The sequence below is a fragment of the Salvelinus namaycush genome, chromosome 10 (assembly GCF_016432855.1).
Source record: "Salvelinus namaycush isolate Seneca chromosome 10, SaNama_1.0, whole genome shotgun sequence".
Lineage (NCBI taxonomy): Eukaryota > Metazoa > Chordata > Actinopteri > Salmoniformes > Salmonidae > Salvelinus > Salvelinus namaycush.
The window spans coordinates 35,536,056-35,563,951 of NC_052316.1; the positions used below are offsets into that span (position 1 = coordinate 35,536,056).

Consider the following 27,896-nt stretch of genomic DNA (forward strand, 5'->3'; position numbering starts at 1 on the left):
TTGTGTTTGGAGTTAGTGCATGTTGCACCTCTTATGTTACGCTTCGTTGTTTGTTTCTCTACTTGTTTTGTAAGTTTCACGAAATAAAGAAGTGGAACTCAGAGCCCGCTGCGCCTTGGTCCGTCTCTACACACAGCCGTGACAGAAGATCCCACCACACCAGGACCAAGCAGCGTGCCCAGGAAGAGATGGCATCCTGGACTTGGGAGGAGATCGAGGAGAGAATATCCTGGAATATGGAGGAAGTCTTGGAAAGATACGAAAGCCTGCCGTGGAAACAGACGACAGGAGAAAAGGGAGGACAGCGACGACGCAGGGGTTCGCAGCCAGGTAGAAAGCCCAAAAGACAGCCCACATTTTTTGGGGGGGCACACAGGGTGGCTCCTACGGCGGTCCACAGTCCGGAGCCTCCTGCGATGGTCCTCAGTCCGGAGCCTCCTACGACGGTCTACAGTCCGGAGCCTCCTGCGACGGTCCACAGTCCGGAGCCTCCTACAACGGTCCACAGTCCGGAGCCTCCTACGACGGTCCACAATCCGGAACCTCCTACAACGGTCCACAGTCCGAAACCTCCTACGACGGTCCACAATCCGGTACCTCCTACGATGGTCCACAGTCCGGAACCTTCTACGACGGTCCACAGTCCGGAACCTCGTACGACAGTCCACAGGCCGGAGCCCTCCTTTGCGCCGATGCCCATTCCAGGCACGGCGTCCAGTCCGCCTCCATGGCAGGAGCCTCCCTCTGCGCCGATGCCCAGTCCAGGCACGGCGTCCAGTCCTGCTCCATGGCAGGAGTCTTCCTCTGCACCAGTGCCCAGTCCAGGCATGGTGCCCAGTCCAGCTCCATGGCCGGAGCCTTCCTCTGCGCCGATGCCCAGTCCAGGCACGGTGTCCAGTCCAGCTCCATTGCCGGAGCCTTCCTCTGCGCCGGTGCCCAGTCCAGGCACGGCGGCCAACTCAGCTCCATGGCCGGAGCCTTCTTTGGCGCCGGTGCCCAGTCCGGGTGCGGCGTTCAACCCAGCTCCATGGCCGGGCCCGTGGTCTGGGCGGGGACAAAGTCCGCACCAGAGCCGCACCGATGATGGCGGATGTGCGAGATGAATGGGCACCTCGCCCCGCACCGGAGCCGCCACCGACGCTAGATGCCCACCCGGACCCTCCCCTATAGAGTCAGGTTTTGCGGCCGGAGTCCGCACCTTTGGGGTAGGGGGGTACTGTCACGCCCTGACCATAGAGAGACTTTTATTCTCTATGTTGGTTAGGTCAGGGTGTGACTAGGGTGGGTTATCTAGGTTGTTTTATGTCTATGTTGGCCTGGTATGGTTCCCAATCAGAGGCAGCTGTTTATCGTTGTCTCTGATTGGGGATCATATTTAAGCAGCCATTTCCCCACTGCTTTTTTGTTGGATCTTGTGTTTGGAGTTAGTGCATGTTGCACCTCTTATGTTACGGTTCGTTGTTTGTTTCTTTTTTTGTTTTGTAAGTTTGTAAATATGTGGAACTCAGAGCACGCTGCACCTTGGTCCGTCTCCACACACAGCCGTGACAATGCTAGAGGAAACAGGTACAAAAGTATCTATATCCACAGTAAAACTAGTACTATATCGACATAACCTGAAAGGCCGCTCAGCAAAAAAGAAGACAGTGCTCCAAAACCGCCATAAAAAAGCCAGACTACGGTTTGCAACTGCACATGGGGACAAAGATCGTACTTTTTGGAGAAATGTCCTCTGGTCTGATGAAACAAAAATAAAACTGTTTGGCCATAATGACCATTGTTATGTTTGGAGGAAAAAGGGGGAGGCTTGCAAGCCAAAGAACACCATCCCAACCGTGAAGCACGGGGGTGGCAGCATCCTGTTGTGGAGGTGCTTTGCTACAGGAGGGACTGGTGCACTTCACAAAATAGATGGCATCATGATGATGGAAAATTATGAGGACATATTGAAGCAACATCTCAAGACATCAGTCAGGAAGTTAAAGCTTGGTCGCAAATGGGTCTTCCAAATGGACAATGACCCCAAGCATACTTCCAAAGTTGTGGCAAAATGGCTTGAGGACAACAAAGTCAAGGTATTGGAGTGGTCATCACAAAGCCCTGACCTCAATCCCATAGAAAATTTGTGGGCAGAACTGAAAAAGTGTGTGCGAGCAAGGAGGCCTATAAACCTGACTCAGTTACAACAGCTCTGTCAGGAAGAATGGGCCAAAATTCACCCAACTTATTGTGGGAAGCTTGTGGAAGGCTACCTGAAACGTTTGACCCAAGTTAAACAATTTAAAGTCAATGCCACCAAATACTAATTGAGTGTATGTAAACTTCTGACCCACTGGGAATGTGATGAAAGAAATAAAAGCTGAAATAAATATTTCTCTCTACTATTATTCTGACATTTCATATACTTAAAATAAAGTGGTGATCCTATCTGACCTAAAACAGGGCATTTTACTAGGATTAAATGTCAGGAATTGTGCAAAACTGAGTTTAAATGTATTTGGCTAAGGTATATAATATGTAAACTTCCGACTTCAACTGTTTATATCACCTGAGCTGAAATATCAGTTATGGTGATGATGAAGACTTTATTTTAATCCATTTCTGTTTCATAATGCATTCCAGTATACATTCTGATATTCATGTAGACAGACATACAGAACGTGACAAACATGACAAACAGTACAGTCAGTCATTTCAGCAAACAGTACAGTCATTTCCGGTCACAACTTGCAGACGTGTTGCTGTGCGTTTTGTTGCCAACCTTACTTTGCTACCTGACAACTTTACGGTTTTTACTTTTTAATTACCGTTTATATTTTTTGTTTTTCCCTCACAACTTTTTTTTCATTCAACTTTTTCACTCCGGACGCTTTATCTGGACATGGTTCGTCAGCACCTTCAACAGCTGAAGCTAAGTAGTAACATTAACATGATGCCTTCTATTTGCAGTCGCTGTACTCATAATATACAGGAGAACGATCGCCTTACGGCGAGGATAGCTGTGCTGCAAGCCCAGCTTCAGACGCAATCGTTAGGCAAGGGTAATTTCAGTGTAGGAAAGGATGAAACAGTGTCTGTGCCACCAGTAAGTACAGATAGTAGTATAAATCCCCTCGCACGGTCCCCGCAGCCGGACAACTTTCTCATGGCTCCTGGGGGAAATGCTGTAGGAATGCTCAACCGGTGTCGCTCATTCAGCAGACAGAAACTTTCAACCGGCCTCCCGTTACGGGGTCTGAGACGCCGAAGCTTCACACCATTAGCTCTGACAAATTGAAAACCCTTGTCATTGGCGACTCCATTACCCGCAGTATTAGACTTAAAACGAATCATCCAGCGATCATACACTGTCTACCAGGGGGCAGGGCTACCGACGTTAAGGCTAATCTGAAGATGGTGCTGGCTAAAGCTAAAACTGGCGAGTGTAGAGAGTATAGAGATATTGTTATCCACGTCGGCACCAACGATGTTAGGATGAAACAGTCAGAGGTCACCAAGCGCAACATAGCTTCAGCGTGTAAATCAGCTAGAAAGATGTGTCGGCATCGAGTAATTGTCTCTGGCCCCCTCCCAGTTAGGGGGAGTGATGAGCTCTACAGCAGTCTCTCACAACTCAATCGCTGGTTTTTGGAATTTGTAGATAATTGGCCCTCTTTCTGGGACTCACCCACAAACAGGACCAAGCCTGGCCTGCTGAGGAGTGACGGACTCCATCCTAGCGGGAGGGGTGCTCTCATCTTATCTACCAACATAGACAGGGATCTAACTCCTCTAGCTCCAAAATGAAATAGGGTGCAGGCCAGAAAGCAGGCTGTTAGCCAGCCTGCCAGTTTAGTGGAGTCTGCCACTAGCACAGTCAGTGTAGTCAGCTCAGCTATCCCCATTGAGACTGTGTCTGTGCCTCAACCTAGGTTGGGCAAAACTAAACATGGCGGTGTTCGCCTTAGCAATCTCACTAGGATAAAGACCTCCTCCATTCCTGCCATTATTGAAAGAGATCGTGATACCTCACATCTCAAAATAGGGCTACTTAATGTTAGATCCCTCACTTCAAAGGCAGTTATAGTCAATGAACTAATCACTGATCATAATCTTGATGTGATTGGCCTGACTGAAACATGGCTTAAGCCTGATGAATTTACTGTGTTAAATGAGGCCTCACCTCCTGGTTACACTAGTGACCATATCCCCCGTGCATCCGGAGGAGGTGTTGCTAACATTTACGATAGCAAATTTGAATTTACAAAAAAAATATATACGTTTTCGTCTTTTGAGCTTCTAGTCATGAAATCTATGCAGCCTACTCAATCACTTTTTATAGCTACTGCTTACAGGCCTCCTGGGCCATATACAGCGTTCCTCACTGAGTTCCCTGAATTCCTATCGGACCTTGTAGTCATAGCAGATAATATTCCAATTTTTGGTGATTTTAATATTCACATGGAAAAGTCCATGTGTATATACTATTTGCCAGAGTCCCACTCGACCAGTCACAACTCTCCTTCCCTGGCAAGAGAGAACAGTAAAACTCCAGCCAAGACGTTTAAAAAGGTCAAAGGTGACGCCAAATCTCCCAGACCCACTCCAAAAGGCATCATCGACTCAGTGGGTTTTGTCCAACATGTCTCTGGACCTACTCACTGCCACAGTCATACTCTGGACCTAGTTTTGTCCCATGGAATAAATGTTGTAGATCTTAATGTTTTTCCTCATAATCCTGGACTATCGGACCACCATTTTATTACGTTTGCAATCGCAACAAATAATCTGCTCAGACCCCAACCAAGGAGCATCAAAAGTCGTGCACAAAGATTCCTTGATGCCCTTCCAGACTCATTCTGCCTACCCAAGGACGTCAGAGGACAAAAATCAGTTAACCGCCTAACTGAGGAACTCAATTTAACCTTGCGCAATACCCTAGATGCAGTTGCACCCCTAAAAACTAAAAACATTTGTCATAAGAAACTAGCTCCCTGGTATACAGAAAATACCCGAGCTCTGAAGCAAGCTTCCAGAAAATTGGAACGGAAATGGTGCCTAACCAAACTGGAAGTCTTCCGACTAGCTTGGAAAGACAGTACCGTGCAGTATCGAAGAGCCCTCACTGCTGCTCGATCATCCTATTTTTCCAACTTAATTGAGGAAAATAAGAACAATCCAAAATGTATTTTTGATACTGTCGCAAAGCTAACTAAAAAGCAGATTTCCCCAAGTGAGGATGGCTTTCACTTCAGCAGTAATAAATTCATGAACTTCTTTGAGGAAAAGATCATGATCATTAGAAAGCAAATTACGGACTCCTCTTTAAATCTGCGTATTCCTCCAAAAGCTCAGCTGTCCTGAGTCTGCACAACTCTGCCAGGACCTAGGATCAAGGGAGACACTTAAGTGTTTTAGTACTATATCTCTTGACACAATGATGAAAATAATCATGGCCTCTAAACCTTCAAGCTGCATACTGGACCCTATTCCAACTAAACTACTTAAAGAGCTGCTTCATGTGCTTGGCCCTCCTATGTTGAACATAATAAACGGCTCTCTATCCACCGGATGTGTACCAAACTCACTAAAAGTGGCAGTAATAAAGCCTCTCTTGAAAAAGCCAAACCGTGACCCAGAAAATATAAAAAACTATCGGCCTATATCGAATCTTCCATTCCTCTCAAAAAAATTTGAAAAAGCTGTTGCGCAGCAACTCTCTGCCTTCCTGAAGACAAACAATGTATAAGAAATGCTTCAGTCTGGTTTTAGACCCCATCATAGCACTGAGACTGCACTTGTGAAGGTGGTAAATTACCTTTTAATGGCGTCAGACCGAGGCTCTGCATCTGTCCTCGTGCTACTAGACCTTAGTGCTGCCTTTGATACCATCGATCACCACATTCTTTTGGAGAGATTGGAAACCTAAATTGGTCTACATGGACAAGTTCTGGCCTGGTTTAGATCTTATCTGTCGGAAAGATATCAGTTTGTCTCTGTGAATGGTTTGTCCTCTGACAAATCAACTGTACATTTCGGTGTTCCTCAAGGTTCCATTTTAGGACCACTATTGTTTTCACTGCTATGCGGATGACACACAGCTGTACATTTCAATGAAACATGGTGAAGCCCCAAAATTGCCCTCGCTAGAAGCCTGTGTTTCAGACATAAGGAAGTGGATGGCTGAAAACATTCTACTTTTAAACTCGGACAAAACAGAGATGCTTGTTCTAGGTCCCAAGAAACAAAGAGATCTTCTGTTGAATCTGACAATTAATCTTGATGGTTGTAAAGTCGTCTAAATAAAACTGTGACGGACCTCGGCGTTACTCTGGACCCTGATCTCTCTTTTGACGAACATATCAAGACTGTTTCCAGGACAGCTTTTTTCCATCTACGTAACATTGCAAAAATCAGAAACTTTCTGTCCAAAAATGATGCAGAAAAATTCATCCATGCTTTTGTTACTTCTAGGTTAGACTACTGCAATGCTCTACTTTCCGGCTACCCGGATGAAGCACTAAATAAACTTCAGTTAGTGCTAAATACGGCTGCTAGAATCCTGACTAGAAACAAAAAAATGTATCATATTACTCCAGTGCTAGCCTCCCTACACTGGCTTCCTGTTAAGGCAAGGGCTGATTTCAAGGTTTTACTGCTAACCTACAAAGCATTACATGGGCTTGCTCCTACCTATCTTTCCGAGTTGGTCCTGCCGTACATAACTACACGTACGCTACGGTCACAAGACGCAGGCCTCCTAATTGTCCCTAGAATTTCTAAGCAAACAGCTGGAGGCAGGGCTTTCTCCTATAGATCTCCATTTTTATGGAATGGTCTGCCTACCCATGTGAGAGATGCAGACTCGGTCTCAACCTTTAAGTCTTTACTGACGACTCATCTCTTCAGTGGGTCATATGATTGAGTGTAGTCTAGCCCAGGGAAAGGCTCTGGAGCAACGAACCGCCCTTGCTGTCTCTGCCTGGCCGGTTCCCCTCTCTCCACTGGGATTCTCTGCCTCTAACCCTATTACAGGGGCTGAGTCACTGGCTTACTGGTGCTCTTTCATGCCGTCCCTAGGAGGGGTGCGTCACTTGAGTGGGTTGAGTCACTGACGTCATCTTCCTGTCTGGGTTGGCGCCCCCCCTTGGGTTGTGCCGTGGCGGAGATCTTTGTGGGCTATACTCGGCCTTGTCTCAGGATGGTAAGTTGGTGGTTGAAGATATCCCTCTAGTGGTGTGGGGGCTGTGCTTTGGCAAAGTGGGTGGGGTTATATCCTTCCTGTTTGGCCCTGTCCGGGGGTATCATCGGATGGAGCCACAGTGTCTCCTGACCCCTCCTGTCTCAGCCTCCAGTATTTATGCTGCAGTAGTTTATGTGTCGGGGGCTAGGGTCAGTTTGTTATATCTGGAGTACTTCTGTCTTATCCGGTGTCCTGTGTGAATTTAAGTATGCTCTCTCTAATTCTCTCTTTCTCTCTTTCTTTCTTTCTCTCTCTCGGAGGACCTGAGCCCTAGGACCATGCCTCAGGACTACCTGGCATGATGACTCCTTGCTGTCCCCAGTCCACCTGGCCGTGCTGCTGCTCCAGTTTCAACTGTTCTGCCTGCGGCTATGGAACCCTGACCTGTTCACCGGACGTGCTATCTTGTACCGGACCTGCTGTTTTCAACTCTCTAGAGACCGCAGGAGCGGTAGAGATACTCTTAATGATCGGCTATGAAAAGCCAACTGACATTTACTCCTGAGGTGCTGACTTGCTGCACCCTCAACAACTACTGTGATTATTATTATTTGACCATGCTGGTCATTTATGAACATTTGAACATCTTGGCCATGTTCTGTTATAATCTCCACCCGGCACAGCCAGAAGAGGACTGGCCACCCCTCATAGCCTGGTTCCTCTCTAGGTTTCTTCCTAGGTTTTGGCCTTTCTAGGGAGTTTTTCCTAGCTACCGTGCTTCTACACCTGCATTGCTTGCTGTTTGGGGTTTTAGGCTGGGTTTCTGTACAGCACTTTGAGATACCAGCTGATGTAAGAAGGGCTATATAAATACATTTGATTTTATTTTATTTACATTGTGAAAGAGTCATCTAACATTTGACATACAGTATTCACATAAACAATTCCTGTACAGCATATAACAAAACACAAAAAAACATTTCCATTCATATACAGTTCATTCGGAAAGTATTCAGACCCCTTGACATTTTCCACATTTTGTTACGTTACAGCCTTATTAAATAATAATTTCATCAATCTACACACAATATCCCATAATGAGAAAGTAAAAACAGTTTTTTTGAAATTTTAGCAAATATTACAAATAAAAAACTGAAATTCCTTTTTACGTAAGTATTCAGATCCTTTGCTATGAGACTTGAAATTGAGCTCAGGTGCATCCTGTTTCCATTTATTAACCTTGAGATGTTTCTACAACTTGATTGGAGTCCACCTGTGGTAAATTAAATTGATTGGATATGATTTGGAGAGAAACACACCTGTCTATAAAAGGGCCCACAGTTGACAGCGCAAGTCAGAGTAAAAACCAAGCCATTAGGTCGGAAAAATTGTCTGTAGAGCTCCGAGACAGGATTGTGTCAAGGCACAGATCTGGGAAGGGTACCAAAACATGTCTGCAGCACTGAAGGTTCCCAAGAACACAGTGGTCTCCATCATTCTTAAATGGAAGAAGTTTGGAACCACCAAGACTCTTCCTAGAGCTGGCCGCCCGGCCTTGGTCATCGAGGTGTCCAAGAACCCGATGTTCACTCTGACAGAGCTCCAGAGTTCCTCTGTGGAGATGGGAGAACCTTCCAGAAGGACAACCATCTCTGCAGCACTCCACCAATCAGGCCTTGATGGTAGAGTGGCCAGATGGAAGCCACTCCTCAGTAAAAGGCACATGACAGCACACTTGGAGTTTGCCAAAAGGCACCCTAAAGGCCTCAGACCATGAGAAACAAGATTCTCTGGTCTGATGAAACCAAGATTGAACTCTTTGGCCTGAATGCCAAGCGTCACGTCTGGAAGAAACCTGGCAGCATGGTAGTGGCAGCATCATGCTGTGGGGATGTTTTTCAGCGGCAAGGACTGGGAGACTAGTCGGGATCGAGGGAAAGATGAACGGAGCAAAGTACAGAGAGATCCTTGATGAAAACCCATACAGAGTCCAGACTTGAACCCAATCGAACATCTTTGGAAAAACTTGAAAATAGCTGTGCAGCGACACTCCCCATCCAACTTGACAGAGCTTGAGAGGATCTGCAGAAAAGAATGGGGGAAACTCCCCGAATACAGGTGTGCCAAGCTTGTAGCGTCATACGCAAGAAGACTCGAGGCTGTAATCGCTGCCAAAGGTGCTTCAACAAAGTACTGAGTAAAGAGTGAATACTTATGTAAATGTAATACATATATTTTTTTATATATATAAATGTGCAACAACAAAAAATAAAACCTGTTTTTGCTTTGTCATAATGGGGTATTGTGTGTAGATTGATGAGGGGGGGGGAATTATTTAATCAATTTAAAATAATGTAACAAAATGTGGAGGGTTCTGAATACTTTCCGAATGCACTGGAGGAAACCAGACGTGGTGGTGGCAGTATCATGCTGTGGGGATGTTTTTCAGCGGCAGGGACTGGGAGACTAGTCTGGATCGAGGGAAAAATGAACGGAGATCCTTGATGAAAACCCGCTCCATTCCTCAGACTGGGGCAAAGGTTCACCATCCAACAGGACACCGACCCTACGCACAAAGTCAAGTCAACACAGGAGTGGCTTCGGGACAAATCTCTGAATGTCTTTGAGTGGCCCTGCCAGAGCCCGGACTTGAACCCGATCAAACAACTCTGGAGAGACCTGAAAATAATCAAGAGTTCTGAATACTTTCCGAATGCACTGTATATAGGTGAAAGCCTTATGTTCCACGTAGGATTAATAGGTGTACCTTCTCGGTGCAGCTTGGGGCTAATGAGGCGGTTGTAGCTGAGGTTGAGCTCAGTCAGGGTGTAAAGCATCACCAGGTCATTGCGTCCGATCTCGTTGATGCCGTTGTGAAGCAGCATAAGGGTCTTGGCTCGGCGGGGGAGACCCCTGGGGACACGCTCCAGCTGGTTGTTGTACATGTGGAGGGTGTGTAGCTTCTTCAGGCCCTGGGGAGAAGAGAAAACTATTTTTGTGAACAATTTAATGTTATTGTAAGCGCATATCATTGCACATTTCACATTTCTCATCGATCATTTAACATATACACAAATTATGATAATCATGACACCACGACACTCTGTGGTGGTTCAACCTGACCCAACTAACCGCCAGATCAAGCTATATAGTCATCTATCATATTTTTCATGGTCCTTTGAGCTAGATACACCTGTGGCGGTGTATTTATCCACAGTCTAAGATTTAACCAGTTGAATAAAAAAGACAACATTTAGATTTCCGTCTAAATAGACATACCCAAACATAATTATTTTTCATGAGATGGCCATGAACAATAAATGGTCATGTTGCATAGTTTTAGAAAGGTCTGGTACTCACATTTCTGGTACAAATAGTTGTACTCACTTATGAAGACACAAGCTCAAATACATAGTATAAATATATATATATTTTTCTATTCAACAAAAGTGGGGCAATAAGGCCATATGGGGGACTTAAGTAACCCAAGTATTCAGCAATGCTATAGGCCTACATGGAATGCAGCTTGGTGTATGGAGCGGGAGCGTAGCTGATTGTTGTGCAGCAGTAGGTACTCCAGGTTACGGCAGGCTATGAGGGCATCGCCAGGGATACTGCGGATGTTGTTCTTCTCTAGGTGTAGCAGTATCAGACCTCGAGGCAGACCCTGAGGAACCACACTCAGGTTGTTGTTGGACAGGTCCAGATACTCCAGCTTGGTCAACTGGCTGAGAGGGGAGAGGGTGATGTTATCTTTGATAGAGAAGAGCTTAGGTTATCACTTTATCTTTAAATGTCATCTTTCCATGAATAGACGAATCTCACTTTTCTCTCTCATAATGTACCAGCTCAACCTAAGCTCTCTCTCTCTCTCTCATTACATAATCATTGTCCCTCCCTGTCTCATTACAGTATCATTGTCCCTCCCTGTCTCATTACAGTATCATTGTCCCTTCCTGTTTCATTACAGTATCATTGTACCTGCCTCTTTCATTATGGTATCATTGTCCCTGCCTGTTTCATTACATAATCATTGTCCCTTCCTGTTTCATTACAGTATCATTGTCCCTTCCTGTTTCATTACAGTATCATTGTACTTGCCTCTTTCATTATGGTATCATTGTCCCTCCCTGTTTCATTACAGTATCATTGTACCTGCCTCTTTCATTATGGTATCATTGTCCCTCCCTGTTTCATTACAGTATCATTGTCCCTCCCTGTCTCATTACAGTATCATTGTCCCTCCCTGTCTCATTACAGTATCATTGTCCCTTCCTGTTTCATTACAGTATCATTGTACCTGCCTCTTTCATTACAGTATCATTGTCCCCGACTGTTTCATTACAGTATCATTGTCCCTGCCTGTTTCATTACAGTACCAATGTCCCTCCCTGTTTCATTACAGAATCCTTGTCCATGCCTGTTTCATTACAGTATGATTGTCCCTGCCTGTTTCATTACAGTATCATTGTCCCTGCCTGTTTCATTACAGTATCATTGTCCCTGCCTGTTTCATTACAGTACCAATGTCCCTCCCTGTTTCATTACATAATCATTGTCCCTGCCTGTTTCATTACAGTACCAATGTCCCTCCCTGTTTCATTACATAATCATTGTCCCTGCCTGTTTCATTACAGTACCAATGTCCCTCCCTGTTTCATTACATAATCATTGTCCCTGCCTGTTTCATTACAGTATCATTGTCCCTGCCTGTTTCATTACAGTACCAATGTCCCTCCCTGTTTCATTACATAATCATTGTCCCTGCCTGTTTCATTACAGTACCAATGTCCCTCCCTGTTTCATTACATAATCATTGTCCCTGCCTGTTTCATTACAGTACCAATGTCCCTCCCTGTTTCATTACATAATCATTGTCCCTGCCTGTTTCATTACATAATCATTGTCCCTGCCTGTTTCATTACAGTATCATTGTACCTGCCTCTTTCATTATGGTATCATTGTCCCTGCCTGTTTCATTACATAATCATTGTCCCTTCCTGTTTCATTACAGTATCATTGTCCCTTCCTGTTTCATTACAGTATCATTGTCCCTTCCTGTTTCATTACAGTATCATTGTACTTGCCTCTTTCATTATGGTATCATTGTCCCTCCCTGTTTCATTACAGTATCATTGTACCTGCCTCTTTCATTATGGTATCATTGTCCCTCCCTGTTTCATTACAGTATCATTGTCCCTCCCTGTCTCATTACAGTATCATTGTCCCTCCCTGTCTCATTACAGTATCATTGTCCCTTCCTGTTTCATTACAGTATCATTGTACCTGCCTCTTTCATTACAGTATCATTGTCCCCGACTGTTTCATTACAGTATCATTGTCCCTGCCTGTTTCATTACAGTACCAATGTCCCTCCCTGTTTCATTACAGAATCCTTGTCCATGCCTGTTTCATTACAGTATGATTGTCCCTGCCTGTTTCATTACAGTATCATTGTCCCTGCCTGTTTCATTACAGTATCATTGTCCCTGCCTGTTTCATTACAGTACCAATGTCCCTCCCTGTTTCATTACATAATCATTGTCCCTGCCTGTTTCATTACAGTACCAATGTCCCTCCCTGTTTCATTACATAATCATTGTCCCTGCCTGTTTCATTACAGTACCAATGTCCCTCCCTGTTTCATTACATAATCATTGTCCCTGCCTGTTTCATTACATAATCATTGTCCCTGCCTGTTTCATTACATAATCATTGTCCCTGCCTGTTTCATTACAGTACCAATGTCCCTCCCTGTTTCATTACATACTCATTGTCCCTGCCTGTTTCATTACAGTACCAATGTCCCTCCCTGTTTCATTACATAATCATTGTCCCTGCCTCTTTCATTACAGTATCATTGTCCCCGACTGTTTCATTACAGTATCATTGTCCCTGCCTGTTTCATTACATAATCATTGTCCCTGCCTGTTTCATTACATAATCATTGTCCCTGCCTGTTTCATTACAGTATCATTGTCCCTGCCTGTTTCATTACAGTACCAATGTCCCTCCCTGTTTCATTACAGAATCCTTGTCCATGCCTGTTTCATTACAGTATGATTGTCCCTGCCTGTTTCATTACAGTATCATTGTCCCTGCCTGTTTCATTACATAATCATTGTCCCTGCCTGTTTCATTACAGTATCATTGTCCCTGCCTGTTTCATTACAGAATCATTGTCCCTGCCTGTTTCATTACAGTATCATTGTCCCTCCCTGTTTCATTACAGAATCCTTGTCCCTGCCTGTTACATTACAGAATCATTGTCCCTGCCTGTTTCATTACAGTATCATTGTCCCTGCCTGTTTCATTACAGAATCATTGTCCCTGCCTGTTTCATTACAGAATCATTGTCCCTGCCTGTTTCATTACAGAATCATTGTCCCTGCCTGTTTCATTACAGTATCATTGTCCCTGCCTGTTTCATTACAGTATCATTGTCCCTGCCTGTTTCATTACAGTATCATTGTCCCTGCCTGTTTCATTACAGTATCATTGTCCCTGCCTGTTTCATTACAGTATCATTGTCCCTGCCTGTTTCATTACAGTATCATTGTCCCTCCCTGTTTCATTACAGAATCCTTGTCCATGCCTGTTTCATTACAGAATCATTGTCCCTGCCTGTTTCATTACAGTATGATTGTCCCTGCCTGTTTCATTACAGTATGATTGTCCCTGCCTGTTTCATTACAGTATGATTGTCCCTGCCTGTTTCATTACAGTACCAATGTCCCTCCCTGTTTCATTACAGTATCATTGTCCCTGCCTGTTTCATTACAGTATCATTGTCCCTGCCTGTTTCATTACAGTATCATTGTCCCTGCCTGTTTCATTACAGTATCATTGTCCCTCCCTGTTTCATTACAGAATCCTTGTCCATGCCTGTTTCATTACAGTATCATTGTCCCTGCCTGTTTCATTACAGTACCAATGTCCCTCCCTGTTTCATTACAGAATCCTTGTCCATGCCTGTTTCATTACAGAATCATTGTCCCTGCCTGTTTCATTACAGTATCATTGTCCCTCCCTGTTTCATTACAGAATCCTTGTCCATGCCTGTTTCATTACAGTATCATTGTCCCTGCCTGTTTCATTACAGTACCAATGTCCCTCCCTGTTTCATTACAGAATCCTTGTCCATGCCTGTTTCATTACAGAATCATTGTCCCTGCCTGTTTCATTACAGTATCATTGTCCCTCCCTGTTTCATTACAGAATCCTTGTCCATGCCTGTTTCATTACAGAATCATTGTCCCTGACTGTTTCATTACAGTACCAATGTCCCTGCCTGTTTCATTACAGTATGATTGCCCCTGCCTGTTTCCTTTTGCAGTGTCATTGTCCCAGCTTTACATTGGCGTGTGTTGTAAAGTCTATGGGTTTTTGTTTTTCATCAATACCATCAGTAATAATGTAATAGGTGGCCTCGGATATATTGAATCGTAGAAGAAGACTTTGCTCAGGTGGACTTAATGGCCCTCTGTTGTGTTTTTGTGTTTGTCTGTAAGTCTGAGTATCATACACAGTGACAGTAAATGGTACTACAGTACCTGAAGGTCTCGTTGTCCATGCCTTCATTGCTAAGCAGGTTGTTCTGTAGGTAGAGCTCTCTGAGCTGGGTCAGGCTGTCAAACGCCCCTGATGGGATCTTCTCCAGCATGTTGTTCTGTTATACCAAGAAGACACACAATCATCATCACTTATGATTATCACAGACACTTTGTCAATATTTTTGTTTCCTCTTCTCCTTTAATCCCCCTCCTCAATTCCCACTAACGTGGAAGGTGTGGAGAAGACGGGAGGAGAGGAAATGAGGAATCGAGGAAATTGAGAAAGAGCCTCAAATGCTTGGCTGTATGGATGTGGAGTGTGCTGTTCTGACGCGTCTTAATTGTCTAAGGTCAGGTACTCTGTACCTACAGTACCTTTAGATGTAGGCGGTAGAGAGCAGAGGGCAGGTTCCTAGGGACGTAGCGGAGGAAGTTACTGGACATGATGAGAACCTCCAGGCTGTCAGAACCGTTAAACATGTTCTCTGGTAGCCCTGCATCTGTCAGTTTGTTGTTATGGAGATACACTGACCTGGGGTGGAGTTAGGACACAGGGGAGAAAGCATGATATTAGTGGTTAAATTTGTTATGCTATGAAAGAAGCAAGGTAATTAAAGGCAATATAACAATATAACACCTATAGCAACATCCAATCAAATTGTACTTGTCACATGCGTCGAATACAACAGGTGTAGACCGTACAGTTAAATACTTACTTACAAGCCCTTAACCTACAATGCAGTTTTAAGAAAAGTACCTAAAAAAATAAGAAATAAAGTAACAAATAATGAATGGGGAGCAGTAAAATAACAATAGCGAAGCTATATACAGGGGGTACCGGTACAGAGTCAATGTGCGGGGGCACCGGTTAGTCGAGGTAATTGAGGTAATATATACATGTGGGCAGAGTTATTAAAGTGACTTATGCATAGATAACAACAGTGAGTAGCAGCAGCGTAAAAGGGGGTGGGGGACAATGCAAGTAGCCGGGGTAGCCATTTGTTTAGATGTTCAGTAGTCTTATGGCTTTGGGCTAGAAGCTGTTTAGAAGCATCTTGGACCTAGACTTGGCGCTTCGGTACCGCTTGCCGTGCAGTAGCAGAGAGAACAGTCTATGACTACGGTGGCTGGAGTCTTTGACAATTTTTAAGGTCTTCCTCTGACACTGTCTGGTATAGAGGTCCCGGATGGCAGGAAGCTTGGCTCCAGTGATGTACTGGGCTGTACGCACTACTCTCTGTAGTGCCTTGCGGATGGAGGCCGAGCAGTTGTCATACCAGGCAGTGATGCAACCAGTCAGGATGCTCTCGATGGTGCAGCTGTATAACCTTTTGAGGATCTGAGGACCATTGCCAAATCTTTTTAGTCTCCTGAGGGGGGAATACGTTTTGTCGTGCCCTCTTCACGACTGTCTTGGTGTGCTTGGACCATGTTAGTTTGTTGGTGATGTGGACACCAAGGAACTTGAAGCTCTCAACCTGCTCCACGACAGCTCCGTCGATGAGAATGGTGGCGTGCTCGGTCCTCCTTTTCCTGTAGTCCACAATCATCTCCTTAGTCTTGATCATGTTGAGGGAGAGGTTGTTGTTCTGGCACCACACGGCCAGGTCTCTGACCTCCCTATATGCTGTCTCGTCGTTGTTGATGATCAGGCCTACCACTGTTGTTTCATCAGCAAACTTAATGATGGTGTTGGAGTCATGCCTGGCCGTGCAGTCATGAATGAACAGGGAGTACAGGAGGGGACTGAGCACGCACCCCTGAGGAGTCCCTGTGTTAAGGATCAGTGTGGCGGATGTGTTGTTACCTACCCTTCCCATCTGGGGGTGGCCCATCAGGAATTCCAGGATCCAGTTGCAGAGGGAGGTGTTTAGTCCCAGGGTCCTTAGCTTAGTGATGAGCTTTGAGGGCACTATGGTGTTGAATGCTAAGCTATAGTCAATGAATAGCATTCTCACATAGGTGTTCCTTTTGTCCAGGTGTGAAAGGGCAGTGTGGAGTGCAATAGAGATTTCATCATCTGTGGATCTGTTGGGGCGGTATGCAAATTGGAGTGGGATAATGCTGTTGATGTGACCCATGACCAGCATTTCAAAGCACTTCATGGCTACAGACGTGAGTGCTACGGGTCGGTAGTCATTTAGGCAGGTTACCTTAGGGTTCTTGGGCACAGGGACTATGGTGGTCTGCTTGAAACATGTTGGTATTACAGACTCAGACAAGGAGAGGTTGAAAATGTCAGTGAATACACTTGCCAGTTGGTCAGCGCATGCTCGGAGTACACATCCTGGTAATCCGTCTGGCCCTGCGGCCTTGTGAATGTTGACCTGTTTAAAGGTCTTACTCACATCGGCTGCGGAGAGCGTGATCACACAGTCGTCCGGAACAGCTGGTGCTCTCATGCATGTTTCAGTGTTACTTGCCTCGAAGCGAGCATAGAAGTAATTTAGCTCATCTGGTAGGCTCGTGTCACTGGGCAGCTCTCGGCTGTGCTTCCCTTTGTAGTCTGTAATAGTTGAATAAGACCTTTCTACTGTGAGAATGTAATGTAATCTACTGTGAGAATGTAATCATCCTACACAAAACCTCCCACCAACCTACCCACACACACACACACACACACACACACACACACACACACACACACACACACACACACACACACACACACACAGACAGACACACTCACTTACTTCAGTCCTGGCTTCTGGCCAAATGTGTACGGGTAGATCTTTGTGAGTGAATTAGCGGCAAAATCAGCACTGACCAGTGAGGGAGGCAGGTGTCTGGGTGCTGTGGTGAGCTGGGAGGGAAAAAGACAGGGAGAGAGAGACAGAGAGAGAGAGGAAGGGGGAGAGAGAGAGGTGGGGGGAGAGAGAGGGGTGGGGGGGGTATGTTACTCTCTTCCTTTCTTTTCTACTGTTGTACTGACCACTAAAGAGCAGTATGCACTGGCAGTAAGGGTTCATTTACATTCCTTCAGAAAGTATTCACACCACTTGACTTTTTCCACATTTTGCTGTGTACCAGCCAGAATTTAAAATTGATTAAATTGAGATGGTTTGTCACTGGCCTACACACAATACCCCATAATGTCAAAGTGAAATTGTGTTTTTGACATTTTTACAAATTCATTAATAATGTAAAGCTGGAAAGTATTCAACCCTTTGTTTTCCCTTTGTTATGGCAAGCCTAAATATGTTCAGGAGTAAGAATGCACTTAACAAGTCACATAATAAGTTCCATGGACTCACTCTGTGTGTCACGTCCTGACCATAGTTCTTATGTGTTTTGCTTGTTTAGTGTTGGTCAGGACGTGAGCTGGGTGGGAATTCTATGTTGTGTGTCTAGTTTGTCTGTTTCTGTGTCCAGCCTAATATGGTTCTCAATCAGAGACAGCTGTCAATCGTTGTCCCTGATTGAGAATCATATATAGGTGGCTTGTTTTGTGTTGGGGATTGTGGGTGGTTGTTTCCTGTCTCTGTGTTTGTGGTCTGCACCAGATAGGTCTGTATCGGTTTGCCACTTTTGTTATTTTGTATTTGTTTAGTGTTCACAGTAGTTTTGTTAATTAAACATGTTGAGCACTGGCTACGCTGCGTGTTGGTCCGATCCCTGTTTCACCCCCTCTTCTAGTGAAGAGAGGGAAGGCCGCCGTTACACTGTGTGCAATAACAGTGTTTAGCATGATTTTTAAATGACTACCTCATCTCTGTACACCACACATACAATTATGTGTAAGGTCCCTCAGTCGAGCATTGACTTTCAAACACAGATTCAACCACAAAGACCAGGTTTTCTAATGCACCTATTGGTAGATGGATTTTTTTTAAAGCAAACATTGAATATCCCTTGGATCATAGTGAAGTTATTAGTTACACTTTGGATTGTGTATCAATACACCCAGTCACCACAAAGATACAGGTGTCCTTCCTAACTCAGTTGCCGGAGAGGAAAGAAAAACGTTCAGGGATTTCACCATGAGGCCAATGGTGACTTTAAAACAGTTACAGAGTTTAATGGCTGAGATAGGAGAAAATTGAGGATGGATCAACAACATTGCAATTGCTCCACAATACCAACCTAATTGACAGAGTGAAAAGAAGGAAGCCTGTACAGAATAAAAATACTCCAAAACATGCATCCTGTTTCCAACAGGGCACTAATGAGACCCTTCGCTATGAGCCTCGAAATTGACCTCAGGTGCATCCGGATTCCATTTATCATCCTTGAGATGTTTCTACAACTTGACTGGAGTCCAACTGTGGTAAATGCAATTGATTGGACATGATTTGGAAAGGCACACACGTGTCTATATAAGGTCCCACAGTTGACAGTGCATGTCAGAGTAAAAAAACAAGTAATTAGGTTGAAGGAACTGTCCGTAGAGCTCCAAGTCAGGATTGTGTTGAGGCACAGATCTGGGGAAGGGTATCAAAACATTTCTGCAGCATTGAAGGTCCCCAAGAACACAGTGGCCGCCGTCATTCTTAAATGGAAGAAGTTTGGAACCACCAAGACTCTTCCTAGAGCTGGCTGCCCGGCCAAACTGAGCAATACGGGGAGAAGGGCCTTGGTCAGGGAGGTGACCAAGAACCCGATGGTCACTCTGACAAAGCTCCAGTGTTCCTCTGTGGAGATGGGAGAACCTTCCAGAAAGACAACCATCTCTGCAGCACTCCACCAATCAGGCCTTTATGATAGAGTGGCCAGACAGAAACCACTCCTCAGTAAAAGGCACATGACAGCCCGCTTGGAGTTTGCCAAAAGGCACCTAAAGACTCTCAGACCATGAGAAACAAGATTCTCTGGTCTGATGAAACCAAGATTGAACTCTTTGGCCTGAATGCCAAGCGTCACGTCTGGAAGAAACCTGGCAGCATGGTAGTGGCAGCATCATGCTGTGGGGATGTTTTTCAGCGGCAAGGACTGGGAGACTAGTCGGGATCGAGGGAAAGATGAACGGAGCAAAGTACAGAGAGATCCTTGATGAAAACCCATACAGAGTCCAGACTTGAACCCAATCGAACATCTTTGGAAAAACTTGAAAATAGCTGTGCAGCGACACTCCCCATCCAACTTGACAGAGCTTGAGAGGATCTGCAGAAAAGAATGGGGGAAACTCCCCGAATACAGGTGTGCCAAGCTTGTAGCGTCATACGCAAGAAGACTCGAGGCTGTAATCGCTGCCAAAGGTGCTTCAACAAAGTACTGAGTAAAGAGTGAATACTTATGTAAATGTAATACATATATTTTTTTATATATATAAATGTGCAACAACAAAAAATAAAACCTGTTTTTGCTTTGTCATAATGGGGTATTGTGTGTAGATTGATGAGGGGGGGAATTATTTAATCAATTTAAAATAATGTAACAAAATGTGGAGGGTTCTGAATACTTTCCGAATGCACTGTATGACTATGGCAGGCCTTACTCTTCCCTCATCTAAAACAGGGTATATGCAAAACTCCTTTCAGTCAGTCCTCTGAATATTATATAAAGTATTACAGACGTAGTAACAGAGAGAGTATACAGAAATAGGAGTAACTGCTACAGTAGTAGCAAGCTTAACGTTAGTGTTACATGGCTTTATATCTGCTCCCTTTTCAACATGCTTTTATGGATTAAAGTAACATGGGTTTCTTTTAGGCTAAGTGAGCACTTTAAAATCCCCCTTTCTTTCTGTTTCTCTCCCTTTCTCTATCTCTCCACCTCCCCCTCTCCCATTCTCTCCCTACCTCGCACTTTCTCGCTCTCTCTCTCCCTCCCTCTCCCTCTCCCCCTCACTCTCTCTCTCCCTCTCCCCCTCACTCTCTCTCTCCCTCACCCCTCTCTCGCACAGTCAAAAACGACTGTATGCCACAGCGACATTTTAGATCTAACCAGCTGGCATAGATACACTGGAAGTGATTACAACCATAAGCTGGCACACACTGGGTGAGAAGAGAATGGATATTGCCTGGTTGACTGTCTGCCACCTTTCCTGCTGGCAACAGCAGCACTGCTGGCAAACATACAGCATCACAACATAAAATAATATATTAGACATTTCACACAGAATTATACTTTGACACACTAAGAATAGAAGATCCAGGGTGGAAGATCCAGGGTGGAAGATCCAAGTATGGAATGGAAAGGAAAATGTTAATTCTAGAACCAACAAAAGCATTTTTTAACGGGTATTTCAGCCATTTGGTTATTTTGCGGTTTTGTTCAGAAAGCAATTACTCTTTGGAGGGAGATATTGTGTTATGGCTCTAGCCTGAGTCATTACATATTTGTATTGCTGAATTCTTGTGGATGTCGGACTCAACCTGGAGACCATCCAAGCTCACTCAGTATGCTTTGGATTGCTCAAAATACAACTTTAAAACAGTTTTTTTCTTGTTATGATTCCTATAGGAATAGAACCAAGTAGAGGTGTGAAGATGGTTTCAGAGAGCTCCATGGTGACCCTAGCAGCACTTTTAATGAGCACAGCACACTATACTGTGTGCTTCTCTCTCCTGGGAGTTCTGATTATGTATGAATGATTACCACATGTGAAAACGGTAACACCTTAATTGGATAGTTCATCTGTAGATGCTCTAAAGACTATCTACTAATCCTAACCCTAACCCTTATCCTAATCCTTATCATAACCCTAACCCTTATCCTAATCCTAACCCTTATCATAATCCTAACCCTAACTCTTATCCTAATCTTAACCCTAGCCCCAGTCTTTACCTTTACCCTAACCCTTATTCTAAACCTAACCCTAACCATAAACTTTGCAAGCAGTTACTTATCAACAGATCATTTGTTGATAGTATGACCATCTGTAGAGCATCTACAGATGGGAAATCCGGACTATCCAAATAAAGTGTGACCGTGAAAACGAACTGAAGAATGTTTACATAGGCCCAAATGAACCAGATTCAAGTTCTGTAACAGTGAGGGAAGAATAGTGATTTGTTTTTTCTGAAGGCTCAAGGTCTGTGTTTACGACTGTGTTTATAATGACGCACCTTGTTATTGGCCAAGTACAAGTAGGTCAGCTGTTCCAGCACTGTAAACCCTTCATCTTCAAGGCCTGAAAACACACGCACATGCACACACACACATAAACACACACACATAAACACACACACAAACTAAATGGAACATGAATATAGAATATGTTATTCAGCCTTCAACCCATGCCTAAAAGCATATACAACACAGAAGATAAAGATCGTACTGCTTTACTTAAGTGAAAAAAAGCTGGACAGCAAATAAGAGAAAATAACACACATATGTTAATCATAATTCCAGCTAAGCATATATTATAAATGGGGTGGATCTAGAAGAACTGGAGCCGTCTGTAAACCGACAGTCTGCCAGAGGCTGCAATTCCACATGGACCCAGACAGAGAAAGACAGAAAGAACAAGACAATAATAATAGACACAAACATAGTTCTCACAGTTTGTTGTCAACAAATAAAAAATGTCCAACCATACATAATGTCTGTCTGTCTGTATCTCCACTAGCTACTTTCAGATCTCCGTCCCGTGATGTCATTCATTTGTTCTTTTTGTTTGATTCTTTCTCTCTTAGTCTCTGTGTCTAGTTTATCTTGCATGGTCAGACTAACGTCTGTCTGTCTCCCTTGGCTACTTTCAGACTAAATGTATGTATGTATGTATGTATGTCTGTATGTCTGTCTGTCTGTCTGTCTGTCTGTCTGTCTGTCTGTCTGTCTGTCTGTCTGTCTGTCTGTCTGTCTGTCTGTCTGTCTGTCTGTCTGTCTGTCTGTCTGTCTGTCTGTCTGTCTGTCTGTCTGTCTGTCTGTCTGTCTGTCTGTCTGTCTGTCTGTCTGTCTGTCTGCTCTCTGTCTAGTTCTTACCTTGCTCTCTCTCTCTCTGTCTAGTTCTTACCTTGCTCTCTCTTCCTCTGTCTAGTTCTTACCTTTCTCTCTCTCTCTCTCTGTCTAGTTCTTACCTTGCTCTCTCTCTCTCTCTGTCTAGTTCTTACCTTGCTCTCTCTCTCTCTCTGTCTAGTTCTTACCTTGCTCTCTCTCTCTCTGTCTAGTTTTTACCTTGCTCTCTCTCTCTCTCCCTAGTTCTTACCTTGCTCTCTCTCTCTCTCCCTAGTTCTTACCTTGCTCTCTCAGGTTCTTACCTTGCTCTCTATTTCTGTCTCTGTCTAGTTTTTACCTTGCTCTCTATTTCTGTCTCTGTCTAGTTTTTACCTTGCTCTCTATTTCTGTCTCTGTCTAGTTTTTACCTTGCTCTCTATTTCTGTCTCTGTCTAGTTTTTACCTTGGGCTCTCTCTCTCTCTCTGTCTAGTTTTTACCTTGCTCTCTCTCTCTCTCTCTGTCTAGTTTTACCTTGCTCTCTTTACCTTGCTCTCTATTTATTTTTAAAATATTTATTTTACCCCTTTTTCTCGCCAATATCATGGTATACAATTGATAGTTACAGTCTTGTCACATCGCTGCAACTCCCGTACGGACTCGGGAGAGACGAAGGTCGAGAGCCGTGCATCCTCCGAAACACGACCCAGCCAAGCCGCTCTGCTTATTTGACACAATGCATACTTAACCCTGAAGCCAGCCGCACCAATGTGTCGGAGGAAACACCGTACACCTGGAGACCGTGTCAGCGTGCATGCGCACGGCCTGCCACAGTGTCTTAGACCACTGCGCCACCCGGGAGGCCCCTCTGTCTAGTTTTTACCTTGCTCTCTCTCTCCCATCTCTGTCTAGTTTTACCTTGCTCTCTCTCTCCCATCTCTGTCTAGTTTTTACCTTGCTCTCTGTCTAGTTTTTACCTTGCTCTCTCTCCCGGCTCTGTCTAGTTTTACCTTGCTCTCTCTCTCCCATCTCTGTCTAGTTTTACCTTGCTCTCTGTCTAGTTTTCACCTTGCTCTCTCTCTCCCATCTCTGTCTAGTTTTACCTTGCTCTCTGTCTAGTTTTACCTTGCTCTCTCTCTCCCGGCTCTGTTCAGTTTTCACCTTGCTCTCTCTCTCCCATCTCTGTCTAGTTTTACCTTGCTCTCTCTCTCCCGGCTCTGTTCAGTTTTCACCTTGCTCTCTCTCTCCCGGCTCTGTTTAGTTTTCACCTTGCTCTCTCTCTCCCGGCTCTGTTCAGTTTTCACCTTGCTCTCTCTCTCCCGGCTCTGTCTAGTTTTCACCTTGCTCTCTCTCTCCCGGCTCTGTTTAGTTTTCACCTTGCTCTCTCCCGGCTCTGTCTAGTTTTCACCTTGCTCTCTCTCTCCCGGCTCTGTCTAGTTTTCACCTTGCTCTCTCTCTCCTGGCTCTGTTCAGTTTTCACCTTGCTCTCTCTCTCCCGGCTCTGTTTAGTTTTCACCTTGCTCTCTCTCTCCCGGCTCTGTCTAGTTTTACCTTGCTCTCTCTCTCCCATCTCTGTCTAGTTTTACCTTGCACTCTCTCTTCCGGCTCTGTCTAGTTTTACCTTGCTCTCTCTCTCCCATCTCTGTCTAGTTTTACCTTGCTCTCTCTCTCCCGGCTCTGTTTAGTTTTCACCTTGCGCTCTCTCTCCCGGCTCTGTCTAGTTTTACCTTGCTCTCTCTCTCCCATCTCTGTCTAGTTTTACCTTGCTCTCTCTCTCCCATCTCTGTCTAGTTTTACCTTGCTCTCTGTCTAGTTTTCACCTTGCTCTCTCTCGCCCATCTCTGTCTAGTTTTACCTTGCTCTCTCTCTCCCATCTCTGTCTAGTTTTACCTTGCTCTCTGTCTAGTTTTCACCTGGCTCTCTCTCGCCCATCTCTGTCTAGTTTTACCTTGCTCTCTGTCTAGTTTTCACCTTGCTCTCTCTCTCCCATCTCTGTCTAGTTTTACCTTGCTCTCTCTCTCCCATCTCTGTCTAGTTTTACCTTGCTCTCTGTCTAGTTTTTACCTTGCTCTCTCTCTCCCGGCTCTGTCTAGTTTTTACTTTGCTCTCTCTCTCTCTCTGTCTAGTTCTTACCTTGCTCTCTCTCTCTCTCTCTGTCTAGTTCTTACCTTGCTCTCTCTCTCTCTCAATGTCTAGTTCTTACTTTGCTCTCTCTCTCTCTCTGTCTAGTTCTTACCTTGCTCTCTCTCTCTCTCTCTCTCTCTGTCTAGTTCTTACCTTGCTCTCTCTCTCTGTCTAGTTCTTACCTTGCTCTCTCTCTCCCATCTCTGTCTAGTTCTTACCTTGCTCTCTCTCTCTCTCTGTCTAGTTCTTACCTTGCTCCCTCTCTCTCTCTGTCTAGTTTTTACTTTGCTCTCTCTCTCTCTGTCTAGTTCTTACCTTGCTCTCTCTCTCTCTCTGTCTAGTTCTTACCTTGCTCTCTCTCTCTCTCTGTCTAGTTTTTACTTTGCTCTCTCTCTCTCTCTGTCTAGTTCTTACCTTGCGCTCTCTCTCTCTCTCTGTCTAGTTCTTACCTTGCTCTCTCTCTCTCTCTCTGTCTAGTTCTTACCTTGCGTGGTCAGACGGTTGTTTTGCAGATTTAGTGTTTCCAGTTGCTGCAGACGTGCCAGGTCCTCAATAGTTAATATTTCTATCCGGTTGTTCTAAGACAAAGCGGAGGCAAAGAGGAGACACAAATATTATTTGGCAGAACAGCAATGCCTCATTCATTCATTCATTCATTATTGATTGACCCGCCCTGGAGAGCATTCACTAATGCTCTTAAAACCTTACATCAGTCCTATGAAGGAAGATCTATCAGGTTTTAGGTGTGTGTGTAACGTCCTGACCAGAGTTCTTATGTGTTTTGCTTGTTTAGTGTTGGTCAGGACGTGAGCTGGGTGGGAATTCTATGTTCCTGTGTCTGTGTATACCACACGGGACTGTTTCGTTTGTTCGTTCGTTTTAGGTAGTCTGTTCCTGTTTCATGCGTTCTTCGTCTATATGTAAGTTCTATTGTTCAGGTCAGTCTACGTCGTTTGTTATTTTGTAATCAATTCAAGTGTACTTCGTGTTTCGTCTTTCATTTAATAAATTCATTATGTATTCATCACCCGCTGCGCCTTGGTCCGCTCATTCACCACAAGACGACCGTTACAGAATCACCCACCAACGAAGGATCAAGCAGCGGGTTAACGGGCAGCAGCGACAGCAGCAGTGGTACAAGGAGGAATGGACATGGGAGGAGATTTTAGACGGAGAAGGACCCTGGGCAGAGCCAGAGGAGTGTCGCCGCCCCAAAGCGGAGCTGGAGGCATCAAAAGCGGAGAGGCGGCATTATGAGGCGCTAGCAAGGCAGAGCGGCTGGAAGCCCGAGAGGCTCACCCAAAAATTTCTTGGGGGGGGGCTAAAGGGGAGTGTGGCGAAGGCAGGTAGGAAACCTGCGCACACTTCCCATGCTTACCGTGGAGAGCGGGAGTACGGGCAGACACCGTGTTATGCGGAAGAGCGCACGGTGTCTCCTGTACGTGTGCATAGCCCGGTGCGGGTTATTCCACCTCCCCGCACTGGGCGGGCTAGATTGAGCATTGAGCCAAGTGCCATGAAGCCGGCTCTACATATCTGGCCTCCAGTACGTCTCCTCGGGCCGGTGTACATGGCACCAGCCTTACGCATGGTGTCCCCGGTTCGCCAACACAGCCCAGTGCGGGTTATTCCACCTCCCCGCACTGGACGGGCTACGGGGAGCATTCAACCAGGTAAGGTTGGGCAGGCTCAGTGCTCAAGGGAGCCAGTACGCCTGCACGGTCCGGTATATCCGGCGCCACCTTCCCGCCCCAGCCCAGTACCACCAGTGCCAACACCACGCACCAGGCTTCCTGTGCGTCTCCAGAGCCCTGTTCCTCCTCCACGCACTAGCCCTATGGTGCGTGTCTCCAGCCCGGTACCACCAGTTCCGGCACCACGCACCAAGCCTCCTGTGCGTCTCCAGAGCCCTGTACGCACTGTTCCTTCTCCCCGCACTGGCCTTGAGGTGCGTGCCCTCAGTCCGGTACCACCAGTTCCGGCACCACGCACCAGGCCTATAGTCCGCTTTGAGAGTCCAGTGTGCCCTGTTCCTGCTCCCCGCACTAGCCTTGAGGTGCGTGTCTCCAGTCCGGTACCACCAGTTCCGGCACCACGCACCAGGCCTACTGTGCGCCTCAGCAGGTCAGAGTCGGCCGTCTGCCCAACGCCGCCTGCACTGCTCGTCTGCCCAGCGCCGTCTGAGCTGCCTGCACTGCTCGTCTGCCCAGCGCCGTCTGAGCCATCCGTCTGCCCAGCGCCGTCTGAGCCATCTGTCTGCCCAGCGCCGTCTGAGCCATCCGTCTGCCCAGCGCCGTCTGAGCCATCCGTCTGCCCAGCGCCGTCTGAGCCATCCGTCTGCCCAGCGCCGTCTGAGCCATCTGTCTGCCCAGCGCCGTCTGAGCCATCTGTCTGCCCAGCGCCGTCTGAGCCATCCGTCTGTCCCGAGCCATTAGAGCCGTCCGTCAGTCAGGAGCCGCTAGAGCCGTCCGTCAGTCAGGAGCTGCCAGAGCCGCCAGCCAGTCAGGAGCTGCCAGAGCCGCCAGCCAGTCAGGAGCTGCCAGAGCCGCCAGCCAGTCAGGAGCTGCCAGAGCCGCCAGCCAGTCAGGAGCTGCCAGAGCCGCCAGCCAGTCAGGAGCTGCCAGAGCCGCCAGCCAGTCAGGAGCTGCCAGAGCCGCCAGCCAGTCAGGAGCTGCCAGAGCCGCCTTCCAGTCATGAGCTGCCTTCCAGTCATGAGCTGCCCTACAGTCATGAGCTGCCCTACAGTCATGAGCTGCCCTACAGTCATGAGCTGCCCTACAGTCATGAGCTGCCCTACAGTCATGAGCTGCCCTACAGTCATGAGCTGCCCTACAGTCCGGAGCTGCCCTACAGTCCGGAGCTGCCCTACAGTCCGGAGCTGCCCTACAGTCCGGAGCTGCCACTCAGTCCGGAGCTGCCACTCAGTCCGGAGCTGCCACTCAGTCCGGAGCTGCCACTCAGTCCGGAGCTGCCACTAGTCCGGAGCTGCCTCTCTGTCCGGAGTTGCCCCTCTGTCCTGAGCTACCTCTCTGTCCTGAGCTACCTCTCTGTCCTGAGCTACCTCTCTGTCCTGAGCTACCTCTCTGTCCTGAGCTATCTCCTTAATCATGTGGGGGCCTTGGGGAGGATTCCTAGGCCAAGGTCGGGGGCGAGGGTCGCCACTCAAAGGACGCTAAGGAGGGGGACAAAGACAGTGGTGGAGTGGTGTCCTCGTCCACCGCCGGAGCCGCCACCGCGGACA

At 46.1% G+C, this 27,896-nt stretch overlaps 1 protein-coding gene across 1 annotated transcript in view; it reads right to left on the reverse strand.

Annotated features, from left to right (window-relative positions):
* Positions 1-27,896, reverse strand: part of podn (podocan) — a 44,479-nt gene that overhangs the window by 8,702 nt on the left and 7,881 nt on the right. The window contains exons 4-10 of the mRNA XM_039002783.1: positions 25,140-25,233; positions 21,723-21,787; positions 17,409-17,518; positions 15,091-15,247; positions 14,716-14,831; positions 10,677-10,890; positions 9,930-10,134 (exon numbers count right to left, since the gene is read on the reverse strand). Coding sequence (XP_038858711.1) covers positions 9,930-10,134; positions 10,677-10,890; positions 14,716-14,831; positions 15,091-15,247; positions 17,409-17,518; positions 21,723-21,787; positions 25,140-25,233 — 961 coding nt within the window. The remainder of the gene's footprint in view (positions 1-9,929; positions 10,135-10,676; positions 10,891-14,715; positions 14,832-15,090; positions 15,248-17,408; positions 17,519-21,722; positions 21,788-25,139; positions 25,234-27,896) is intronic.